We start from the raw sequence: 12,881 nt of genomic DNA, 5'->3' as shown, positions 1-12,881 counted from the left end.
TGCCCTGTCTTTAATGCCTACATACTTTCGGCTTATCACTTCCTGACATTTTATTACATACTCATTAGCTCACTTGTTATCTACTTCTGGTCAGAAAATAAATTTCAGGAGAGCAGAGTCTTTCTAGTTTGTTGACTGCTATATCCCCAGTGATGGGAATAGTGTCCAACACATAGTAGATGCTCAAATAAATATTTGTTAAATGACTGACTGAATAATTTGGGCAAAGTACATTCCTAATTTTTTCTTCATATGTAAAAAGTTGACCGCGGCCTAATAATTTTTTCTATCTGAAAGAAGCCACCCACATCATTTGGAAAATTAGTGTTATCGCCACCCAAAACTTGTTCAAAAAACAAATATGCAAGATATACTTACCTGCCCCTGTGGTGGACACCAGTTTGGGCTTGCTGCGAGCACCATCTCCTTTGGTGGTGTAGGCTGTGACAGTGAGGGAGTAGGACGTTTCAGGCTGTAGCCCAGAAATGATCATGTCCTGAAATAATACGACAGAATGACATAGATTCAAAACATGCTATGAATGCCCTGGGGGAAAATCACGACACCCATCTTCATTCTGTACATGCTTGCACCTCCCCTTCAGCCATGCGAAGCACTGGAAGTCTCATGCCTAGAGCTCATGCTATGGATAATCTGTTTTCATGCTGATACCGATGTGGGATTTTCAGCCATTCTAAGAGGCAGCTCTAAGGGAAAGTAGATAAAAACATAAAACCTGGAGCCAGACTTCTTGAATTCTTGAATTTAAACCTGCCTTCCCTTATTTATGAGCTTGGTGAGGGGTATATGAGTTTATCCCTCTGTGCCTCAATTTCCTATGTGAAAGTTGAAATAAGACCCCATAGGGCTACTGGAGATTAAATGGCTTATATCAGGTAAACAATTAGGACTAGGCCTGGCTCGTACTGAGCAATTCATAAACTAGCTGTTATTTTATGGTAACAGCTACCCATATGCATCCACTGCGGCCTGGCTGATGATGGGGCTGATACCAATGCAGTCTGTTTTATCACCATGTAAGTATTTTGCCAAATGGCTGATCTGTTGGACCCAGATATCCTGAGAGCCAGAGAAGTTTCTTAGGACTCAAGTAACATATTATTGGTTAACTGTGTAGGCTAGGCTATGAACTAAAATCATTATATACAAAGAAGTTTCTGTTCGTCTGGAGAATTTTCTGTTAATCTAAAACCAAAGAACAAGACTTAGTCTATATCACAAATGTGTCCAATTAATTGTGAATTTAGAAAATGTTAAATATCATAAGCTATTTATCAAAATTCTTAATTTTCCCTTACTAAGGCTCCAAAGTTGTGATAGTTATTAAAACTAGATGATTGTAGAACTGCTCTTCCAAATTGGAGATTCCATGATTTAGATAGGGTGCTGGCTATTAATTTGTCCTGGTATTTTCTTTAGACAGACAGACAGACACACAGACAGACAGACACACACACACACACACACACACACACACACACACACACAGAGCAGTGAAAAAACCCTTTCAGATTTTTGGCACAGTTATGTATTCAAATTAAGTGTGGGTAAATTTAAGAAAATATACAATGTCATTGTCTTCCACATCTAAAGACAATACAAGTGAAAGTTCAGTAAATAGGCTGGATTGTGTGGAAGACAGTAGGATTTTTCTGTGCAAGGCTGTAATGGGTACTATAGAACTCAATTGTTAAATCTGATCCAAAATATGACAGCTTTTACAGTGTGTTTTTCTCAAAAATGAAGGAATATCATCAGTGTGGAAATTCAAGAATTTCAGATATCATGTTGACGAGTGATTGGGAATATTGTTCTGCCAGATAAATGAACTAAATTTGGAAGAGAGGTTTTATTTTCAGGACCTTGTAATGGTTAACATCATGGAGAATATAAAAACCAGGTGAACCACCCGAGAATGGCATTTTAAATTATGGCAGACAGTAGCTATTCCAAAAGTTATAATGGGTAAACGCCAGCATCGTTGTTTCCAAGATTCCCCTTACATGCCGCTGAGTGTTTCTAGAAGCAGGAGAGGCCAGGAGAAAAATTAAAGGCAAGGCTTGGTTCTATCACCAAGTCTTGTGGCAAAAATTTATGTACTCAGCCTTTTAAAAGTTCTTATTTATAAAATTGGGGTTAACCACAAGTGTCCTTCCTCTAGCACCTGTTGTGACAAGATGATATAAGTAATACGATTCAAAATTCGAGCCCTCAACAGTGATACAGTCTCAGCTGTATACACCGCTATCTACCTGGATCACATCATCTCTTGGGTTACATTTTCTTTCTTTAAGCTGTGTGTGTACTTCCTTTGTGGTTTCTGTCCCTTCTTGGGGTAGTGTGGCTCATACCATGGCCACAAATTTTCATTCTCTTTGTCTTCTCCAATCCTGTCTCCACTCTTCTTGTCCCTGCCTGTTAAAAGCTGGCATTCTTAGATGTTCTGTCATAGTCACTGGTCCTAAATTCACCTCTAGCCCTGACTTCTCACCAGGGCTCCGGTGGCACATATATTGTAAATGTCTGCTGGAAATGTTACCTTGATTGTTATGTATTACCTCAAGCTCAACTTAACTAAAGCTTAAACAGAAGCAGATTCTCCTCTTTACTTCCATATTTTAATGAATTGTAGAGGATCTTCAAAGCTTTAGAGTGATTCTCTGACCTCTTTGCTTCCTCAAATTCTTATCTAATCAGCTAGTATTTTGTCAATTATTAAAATATTGATCATAGCTATCGCTTTTCCACTTCTGCTGCCCCAACTGAGTTGAATTTTTATCTTTTTGTGTCTATCTTAGTAAAAAAACTTTTTACTTATTTCCCTCTTTACTAATTTTCTTCTTTCTAATTTGTCCACTAAGTCAATAATTTTAAAGCTGCAGGTAATGACCATTCAGTAGGTCATGAAGTCAATATAGTCGGTCATGACCAGCATTAAAAAATAAATATACCTGAATGCAAAATAAATATTAAAATTACATACATTTAAAGGTAAGATTATTTTGTAAAACTTTATTTTAAATATATGCATATATCAGTCATGATATATAATGCATGTCTTAATAAGGGTAATGGGTAAAGAAGTTCATAAAACTGCCATATTGTTGATTTTTCAACATTATATTAAAATTTATCTCTTAGCTATATTTAGGATTAACTTATCAATCTGAACCTTTCATTTCTGTCAAATTGGCAAGTTGTCACCTGATTATATCACTCTTAACTGCCACAATAGCTGTTTCTGTTGTGCTCACCTTTTCAAAAAAATATTGCCCCCTCCCACACACACATACTCTTTCTCTTCTTCAATATCTACTCATCCTTTAAGTTCTCAACTAAGTTTTTAACACTTCCTCTATGATCCTGGTCTACTGTCTCTAAACTCACAGCTCTTACTGACATTGCCACTCTTTAACTAATCAGTTACACATTGCTTGAGGTCATCACTTCTGTTGTATTTTATAGAACTTTTCTGAACTTTACATCCTTCTTAGCTACCTAGACTGTAAGCCTTTAGAAGGCAGGTGTCACATCTTATATCTACCCCACTACAGTACCTTATATATAAGCTCTCAATTAATAACATAATCGACTCATTCAAATCTTTTATTTTTTTTTAAACTCTTCCCTCAGTGAGATGCTTTCTGCTTTTTGGCACAGCCCATTCAATTTCACTCAAATTTGTATGGGTACAACAGAGAATTGCCATTTCTAGATAGAGCTAATTAGTGCCAGATCCACGTCATCTTATCCACTGAATATATAACCCCGAAGAAGGATTTATGAGCAGCCTACAACAAACAACTCTCTGGTCTATGATACCTCCACTTAAAGCAGGCCTCCTCTGTGTTGCAAGTAAAGTTAGCAGCAGCCACCGAAACGAGTTCATGACATTTCTTATGCAATCAGTAGCACCATGCCAATTTCACAAAATAAAAACCAAAATAAAAAGTGTACCACAGTGAAGATAATTTAAAAAACAATGTGTTAGTTCATGCATCCAAACAAATTGTGATGGCATATCACAAATAAGGAGAAGTATGAGAAAAAACAAGCATTTGTGATCTATTTTGATAAAGCAGTCCAAAACTACTCACATGTTCAGTAGTATCATCAAATTCCCACTGATTGATATTAAGAAGGTTGGGGAGAGGGGAAACAAAATAAAAAGAAATAAAGAGAAATTTGTAGCCTGATAAAGGCAATGATGCCTTGCTTAGATTTAAAAAAAAAAAAAAAAGTAGGAAAAAAAAAAAAGCAACTGATGCAGTGTGTACAATAAAATCCCAAAGACTATAGTGTGTTATGCTGCCACCTTCATTCCCAATAGAAAAGCCAAAAGTAAATATGTACTGCATTGCTATCACTAAAACCAGCTATTTTTTTTAAATGTGTGGTTCATTGGAATGAATCAATAAAGCATAGCAGAAAACTAATGCACACTGCTTTGTGACATTTATTTTGTCTTCTTCTTTAGGTTACATAGTTAGTTCAAGTCATTAACGTCTTTCATTAATATTGAAATCCTATAGTCACAGTGCACAGTGAAGTCCTGCAAGACGTAATGAAATTTCAATGAATAGTCAAAGAGAATATATGAGAAGAGAAAAATAAAAGAAAAAGAAAACACACAAGGAAAATCAGCAAATTAATAAAGAAAAATCAAAGTAGACGAGAGAGGAAAAAACAAGACTGAGTGGCATTTAAAGCATTTTGTATTACATAGTTCCATTAACTACTACATTCCCAATGAAAACAACAACAGAACCACAGTTCCATAATGTAAGATTATCTAAGAACAGAAGAACATCAAAGTATGATGGTCATATCAGTTTCTTTTCATCATTGCAGACTTAAAAAATAAAACATAAGCATCAATGACTTTATTAATTTTATACTATAAGAACTTTCTATTTTACAGGCAGTACAAAATAAATACTTGAAAAAGAGTCAGTGGCTCTTTTCCAGAGTCCAAGGCAGTGATTCCCAACTTTTTTAGCATCAGGGACCAGAGCTTTTATGAGAATCTAATGCCTGATGATCTGAGGTGGAGCTGAGGCGGTGATGATGCTAGTGCTGGGGAGCAGCTGTAAATACAGATTAAGCTTCACTTGCTGGCCGGCCACTTACCTCCTGCTGTGCAGCCCTGTTCCTAACAGGCAACAGACCACTACCAGTCCATGGCCTAGGAGTTGGGGATCCCTGGTCTAAGGGACACAATAAATCTCCAACTAAATTTACTGAAGTGGCCTTCAAACCAACCATCCGAAGGTAGATAAGTTAGCCACTAATCCAGATCCCTTTAGTTAGATCATTTCAAAACTGAAGGAAATATAAGCACCTTTGTGATGTGATTGTATTAAGATTCTGGGGTAAATACTTTCCTCAGAGTCATAGGGATATTTATTGCCCTCTTATTTTCACAGAGATGAAGATGCCAAATTTCTCAATCAGCAAATTTCTCAAGTAGCAGTTCTCAATTTAGATCATAATCTTTCTCACTTTCATAGAAAAAAGAAACTTTCCATTGAAATAAGTTTCAAATTTTTACAAATATTATCCACTGCCATTCCCATCCACCAACATGCTCGATAAAGCACTTTCTTGTTCATAACATCCCATCCCTATTAGACCAAGCACAGGTAAGATAGCCTATGGGTTATGTATAATCCCCAGTAGGGCAGTTATTTATTGAAATATTCCTCTCCACTTTAGGAAACTATGTACAGATGAATTTATTAGGGTACTATCTTTGAATCACTTCTACCATGAAAAAAATGTTAATGCTCTATTTGAAACAGCATATTACAAAACCAAGTTGTGACTATATGGTTGTAAACAATGGGCCTAGCATCAAGAGAATTTCTCACATTCTTAACTACTTTCAATACATTTCTTAACTTGGCTCAGCATAGGAGATTCCCAATTTTTCCCTGGGAAACTCTAAATTTTATCATGGTCATTATCTTCATTCTCTGGGATATTAAATGATTCTTTTCATCAAACAGGCAATTTAATAAAGAAGTACTAGAAAATACTATCTGGATACCTTTCCCTGAATAAGAATATCTATTCTTCAACAGAAAAAGTCTAGAAATTAGGTCAACTAAATTCCAAGTAGTTTTAGCACAGCAGAAATTAGATATTATCAGCAAAATTGCTTCTTAGAATTCTTCCCTTTGGTTTGATTAAATCGGTCTTTTTTTGAAGTCAGAAAGGCAAACTCAGATGTAGCAATAGAGAGTTAAATAGCTGTATTTTAAGAAAAAGTAACATGTTGTTAATCAGATGTGCCATTTCACTACAATTTGTTTCATCACTTGATGTCAATTCTGATTGAAAAGGTAAAGGTAAATACACATCGTGTGTTTTAAAACCAAGAATTTTGTACAGGATTTTAAAACGTAAAAAAAAAAAATAAAATAAAATAAAATAAAATGGCAGCCATTTCAAGCCATAGAAACAAAAAATATCATGTAAAAACATAGGTATGTAATTTTAGAGGCTTACCTGTGCATCAGCCAGCATGACATCCTTCAGCATGGGCTGGCCCTTGGGCTCACCATTTTCCATCCTCACATAATGCACCTGGTATCCTCTTATCTGGCCATGCTGTTTATTGGGCACAGGTGAGCGCCATGAGACTTTAACAGATGTTGAGTTGACAGCCTCTACCTCGACTTTGCGAGGAGGACCACTAGGAACTGGAACAACATCATCGGATAAAAGAAAATTATAGGCACTGTCCCACCCAGCCAGAGCATTTTCTTTACTTAGGTTTAAAAAAAAAAAAAAAATGGGCAGACCCACTATGTTTCCTTTGTGGAATACAAACATTTTCAACCAATGAAAATGCTCAACCAATCTGCTCTACCTTTTAAGAAAAGATCAAAAAACATGACCAATGCCAAAAAAAAAATATGGAAGAAAAAAAGAGTATCAGAGAAATAGAAAAACATGTAAAAAATGTACAAAAGCCAAGGAAGATGCTTTGAGGTTCAAAGCATTACAGCACAAAGAGGTATAGCATTGAAATAATAACAAAAACTGCTTGTTGATTGTTGTGTGTTTTTTAAAGGTTTCTTTTTAGCAGAAAAAAAAGATTCTTGACTATATGGATTTTCTTCTTTTTTCTCATATCAAAGGTATTCCATACAACAAATGCCAAAAATTAAATGTTGAGCATCAATGTCTCTGAAAATGCAAGACAAAAAGGCAGCAAGAAGAAGGTAGTTTTAAAATGTTAACTTCAAAATGTAAAAGAAGTGACTACAAAAAGCCAAGAAAAATGCAGAAGACTTTAGATGGAAGTACAGAGGAAGAGCCTGGATTGCAAGGTCATAGGAGCAAACTGTTCTTTTAAAGGGAAGCAAATTACTGTGTTGAGATTGAAAGAAAAAAAAAATGTCCAGGCTGTAGCAAAGGTAGATCTTTGGCAAAAACTACTGATGTTATAGCGATGCTGGGTAAAAAAGATGAGCAGAGAAAAATGGATTACTGTTAGCCTATCAAAAGACAGCAGACCAAGATTGTGTCAGAAGGGAGCAAACTGACGTAGCAGAGGCAACATACCATCTTCATCGGTTCGAATCAACACGGACAAGCTCTCGGGACCAGGGCCGACATCTGTGTGGGCTGTCACAGTTATCCGGTACTCAGTCCATTTTTCCAGCTGTTCCAAAAGGTATTTGGTAGTGTCCGAAGGAATTCCCAAAATCTCATGAGGTTTGTCATCTTCTCCACCCACTGCAGTATACTTGATGGAGTATTCAGTAATAATGCCATTCTGTTTTTCCACTGGTGGAGGTTGCCAACTTACCAAAATACTAGTGGAACTTGGGCTGGTGCAACTAATGTCTTGAGGAGGAGCTGATGGCTCTTATTTTGGTAGTGAGTTAAAGGAGGGTTTGAGTGAAAGGACAGGAGTGGTTGGAAAAAAATGATAAAACAAAAGAAAAGGCAAAAATAAATAAACGAACATTAAGGGCAACAAAATGAAAATAAAGCTTTGAAACTTAAACTTTTAAAGATAAATTATGTACCTTGGCTTAGTAATATGAATAAACAAAAAATAAATAAACGACCAAAGAAAAGGTTAAACAATGGATGGGGGGAATATGCGAAAATGAAAGCTTGAGATAATAGAGCCTCCAATAAAATTACCTACCTGAAATTTAAATTCTTCTTCTAAACCAATCCCTCAGTATTCCCCAGCCCTACTATGCAGACTACTCAACTTCAAAAAAGCTGCAAATAATGCAAGATTTATTACATAAGCATCGTGATGATGCTTTACAGATGCTGTTTCAATCTTTCAGTTCTACTTTCTAGAATGAGGGCGATTCATATACAATATTCATTTGTCAAAGGATTCTTAAGTGTAAAAAACTGCAATAACTATTAGATATCCTTTCACCAATTCCATTTTTAAAGAAAATAAACAAAACCCCAACAAACATAAAAGGGTTCCCTCTGACTATCTGTAAAAACTAAGTATGCCTAACCAGTTTTAATGAAAAGTGTTAACCTAATATTGATCATAGCCCATATACATTGAGCATGCAGAATCAATAAAGGATGAAGATGCATAGTCCAAGATTTACCTACCCGAGAGTAATGTCAGGCTTGTTGATTCTGACTGTAACTTGTACTTACCCTACATCAGCTTTCAGCTTTTTAAAAATTATAACTCTTCTTGAGACACCATTGCTAGTGAAGAATTAGATTCCACCAGCAAATTTTGGTAAATCAATAATTATCATCTATCCCTTACAAAATGTCAATAACATAGACATTAAACACAATGGTTAAAAAAAAAAAAACCCTGAGAACCCTCTGGAAAAGATATGACTTATCTTTCGTTTTGTACATAATTACTTTCATTTTCTACATAATTATTCATATAAAGTAGGGTTTATAAAATAGTTAAAAGGTAAACTTATTGCCCGTTCTAAAATAAACCATTCACCTTGTTAGCAATCATTTCCATCAAATTAACAAAACATATCATTACTGGAAAAAACTAAAAAGCAATAAAGAACAATGCAGGTATTATCATAATTTATTTTTAAGGTGATAATATATATTTCTAGAAAAACAAACAAGTGGGATAAGACATACATAAATACATATATATTTTTAAGGCAATATATATTTATAATGAGTAAATAATTTCTAATTTTTTTGTATTTAAATATGTAGTTTGAGTATTTACTTAGACCTTCTAGGTCTTAATATTATATAGTGTCAGGCATATTGGGTTGTTTAGAGGATTATTGATCTTTGTTAATTTACATGTCTTGTGTTCTTCATTACAGTCAATCAAAATGAAAAGATCCCTGTACTGACATAAAGAAAATTCTCATAAGAAAGCATTGTAAATTTGAAATAAAATTTGTAAAATCACCAGAATATCATTTTTATTGATTCTGACTACAGGTTCTTATATTTCTAATTATAAAACTATTTTAAATGCATCATAATTATTCATAATGAAATTGAGTTATTCATGTAACAGCAAGGACTCATTTGTAATTCTTTTTAAAAAGCTGATTTGGTTTTCACTACTTTGCTACCTTCGGACCTTCTATTCTTGAGTATATTCAACACCATTTGAAACTTCTATTTTAATAAACAAAGAGAGATAAGCTTTAGGGGTGATTATAAAAAGTCCATTCTGTCTCTAAGTATATACATATGTATGTACGCAAAAAAGTCAAGTTTGTAAACCATTCTGTCTCTAAATATATACGTATGTATGTACGCAAAAAAGTCAAGTTCATAAACCATGCAAAATATAATACTGAAGCATGTCACATTTCTTTTAATTAAATGTCTGATTTTAAGAATTATTTTCTACAATATTACTTATTAGCCTATCTGGAATTCAAAGCAAACATACAAAACTATATTAATTTACATGCTTCAGATTTGAAAAGAAAGAAAATTTAATGGGAATAAGTTATGATCACTAATGAATTAGCAGGATCCAAATACTTTTCATATGAATAATCATGTTTTCAGAAAAATAAAGAACATGAATTTTATTATCAAAAACCCCTAAAAGATATTGTTTCTATAGAAGAATAAAATGATAGAATACTTGCTTATATAGAAGGAAATTCATCTTTTAAAAATATATAAATTTTATGTTTGCAGATAGGTCAAAAAATTAGGTCAATATAGCATTCTCTTCACAGAATTCAATGCATTTGTATTATATATATGTACTGCATGTCACTATATCAAAATCACTTATAAAATATTTTAAAATCTAAGGAAATAACTCCATAAAACTATTCAATTCAAAGTAAGTGGTTATTTAATAGACTAACTATAAAAACTTATTCATAAAAAGCAAATAGTATTATAAGCCACCAAACTTGCCATCAAAAACAGCCTCTCATGTAATATTTTACATAAAAAGCAATCTTAACAATCTTTCCTGGACACAATGAACCCCCATTGTGATAAACACAACTATTCTTTAGGGTAACAGTTCCAAAAAGAAATTGAACCTGAGGAAACAAAATCAAATTTAGGATTGCAAATGTACTTGTGATTATTTCATTGTTCCTAAATTTGTCCAAATACAGATCTGCTGTGAATGTTCAAAATTTTCACATGTACTACTTGCAGAGTTAATAACAAACTAGTCACAAGAGCTGAGCTTTTCTCTGAGTAGGAATAAATACATGAAATAAAGAGATGTTGGTTAGCAAAATTAAAACCTGTATGCTTATAAAAGGTAAAAGTTTGGTCTTTCAATGTCCCTTTTGTTTGCTAAGGCCACTTCTGCTTATTTTGCAACTTGAATTTTGCTTTACAGTCTTGTAGTTCAGTAAATGGGGCTTGATCTAACACTCCTATCACCCATTTTTCTTGTAGAGGTCTCCTAACTACTCTGAAAGCCTTTCAATTTAAGAAGTGGGAAAACGAAACCTACTATTTGGACCAAATTTAAAACCAACATAGGTCACAGCTGTACTCTAATCCCCAAAGCTAGACACTTACTAGCATAGAGACTACTGACTATTAAGCATATTAAGTAGCAGGTCTGTTGGCTGGGGATAAAAGCCAGCAACACTTCCTAGTGAAAAAGGGCAGAGAGTAAGCAAAGAGAGACACCTACTTGACTGCATGGTTCTAGCTGATATTTCAGCTGTAGAAGCACCCAAGCCTTGAGGAGAGCGTGCAGCCAGACGAAAGTAGTACAAGCTATTTGGTTTCAGCCCTTGCAGTCTGTAAGAAGTCCCTGGCTCAATGGTAATTCGTTGCTGTGGATATGTAACAAGAAAGAAAACTCGGTCATCTTCTTTAAGATTTGGGCAATTTTTTTTTTTTTTTACCACAATGCCTGGAACATCAGATTTGTGTCATAAAGATTATAATCTCATCAAAACATCACATACAGAACCAAAGGAGTATCAAAGACTCTGCTAGGGAAACTGCATAATGAAAATATTAGCATTTAAAAGGCATAATAAAAATATCAGCATTTAAAAGGCAAGTTTCTACAACAAATAGGGCAATTAGAATAAGGATAGCCACAGGGATCTTTCTAATGATGACACAACTAACCAAAAGAAACAGATAAAAAGGAGATTGAGGCCACCACAATGGATGTGTTCTATCCTTGAGGCAGGCATGGTGCTGTGACAGAGCCCACAAAAAAAATGACACCTGCCCCTGAGAGTGGAGTATGCCCATTATGTGCAATTTCATTTGAAGAGATGTCTAGCTCATCTTCCATGACCTTCAGCAATCTAAATGGGGCAAAGAAAATATGGCCAAAAGTAATAACAGAAACTAGAATGCAGTTTATATGAAATTGGTATAAAAGAGAACTAAAATTGCCAAGGTCTAATGGGATAAAAATCAGATGTTAGTTACTGAAGAAAGTTGGATAATTTATACAAAAATGTTGTCACTCTAGGTTGATTTAAAATAATTTTAAAACTTCCTTTATTTCAGTTTTATATCCCATCCTACATATGAGTGAAATCAGAAGGAAGGAGGGGAGAAGGGAGGTAGATAAAGGTAAAGAGGATCGAATATATGGTGATAAAAGGAAACTGAACTCTGGATGGTGAACATACAATATAATATACATATGATGTATTATTGAACTGTACACTTGAAACCTATATAATTTTATTAAACAATGTCACATCAATAAATTTAATTTAAAAAAATATATAAAAAGTTAAAAATAAAACGAAAAAAACTTCCTTTCTTTGTGAATACAGTCTACATCTGGAAAAAAAATTACAAACGTTTCTATAACTTTTATCATAAAGGACTTTTGAAATAAGGTTTCTTTAATCAAATGTTATAATTACTTTTCATGCTTGAAATTTGCCTTTGCATTTTTTTTTTTTTAGGCGAGGCAATCCTTGGTTGACCTCACAGATTGCAAGGCCCTTGTTAGCTTACAATCCCTTATTTTTTATTTAATACGCCTATAGTACCTGGTCTTCCTAGGTGGTCTCCCATCCAAGTACTGACCAGGCCCGACCCTGCTTAGCTTCCACGTTCAGAGGGGATCGGGCTTGTTCAGGATGGCATGGCCGTAGATGCCTTTGCTTTTTAGACAGCTATAGCTGTTTATGGGTAATCAATCTCAGATTGAACATTAGCCTGTAGTAAACCTTAAAATATGTAATCTAGTAATGGCATAAATAATCTTAAAGCTTTTCATAAATGTTTGTTGTTCACACAAAGAGAAAACAGTCAAGAAGAATTCAAATATAAAATCAGAGAAAACATCCCTAGGGTGTTCTGACTTGCAAATACAAAAGCTTTAAATTTTTTTAGATTTACCAAACAATAAGAAATAAAAGGGATTCTCTAAACAAACA

The 12,881-nt window shown here is 34.3% G+C and overlaps 1 protein-coding gene and 1 pseudogene across 18 annotated transcripts in view; both read right to left on the bottom strand.

Annotated features, from left to right (window-relative positions):
- PTPRD (protein tyrosine phosphatase, receptor type D) overlaps nucleotides 1-12,881 on the bottom strand; it is a 396,821-nt gene that overhangs the window by 164,984 nt on the left and 218,956 nt on the right. For 10 of the 18 annotated variants that reach the window (XM_023535084.1, XM_023535086.1, XM_023535085.1 and 7 more), the window contains exons 9-13: nucleotides 11,153-11,297; nucleotides 7,594-7,899; nucleotides 6,532-6,725; nucleotides 4,119-4,145; nucleotides 379-496 (exon numbers count right to left, since the gene is read on the bottom strand). In XM_023535084.1, the coding sequence (XP_023390852.1) occupies nucleotides 379-496; nucleotides 4,119-4,145; nucleotides 6,532-6,725; nucleotides 7,594-7,899; nucleotides 11,153-11,297 (790 nt within the window). The remainder of the gene's footprint in view (nucleotides 1-378; nucleotides 497-4,118; nucleotides 4,146-6,531; nucleotides 6,726-7,593; nucleotides 7,900-11,152; nucleotides 11,298-12,881) is intronic. The other 8 variants (XM_023535093.1, XM_023535094.1, XM_023535095.1 and 5 more) reach the window with 2 other exon arrangements.
- LOC111744523 lies at nucleotides 12,480-12,598 on the bottom strand (annotated as a pseudogene).

This window comes from Pteropus vampyrus, unplaced genomic scaffold (genome assembly GCF_000151845.1).
Source record: "Pteropus vampyrus isolate Shadow unplaced genomic scaffold, Pvam_2.0 Scaffold136, whole genome shotgun sequence".
Lineage (NCBI taxonomy): Eukaryota > Metazoa > Chordata > Mammalia > Chiroptera > Pteropodidae > Pteropus > Pteropus vampyrus.
Note: the sequence above shows the minus strand (reverse complement) of the source record. Positions and strands in the feature narration are given on the sequence as shown.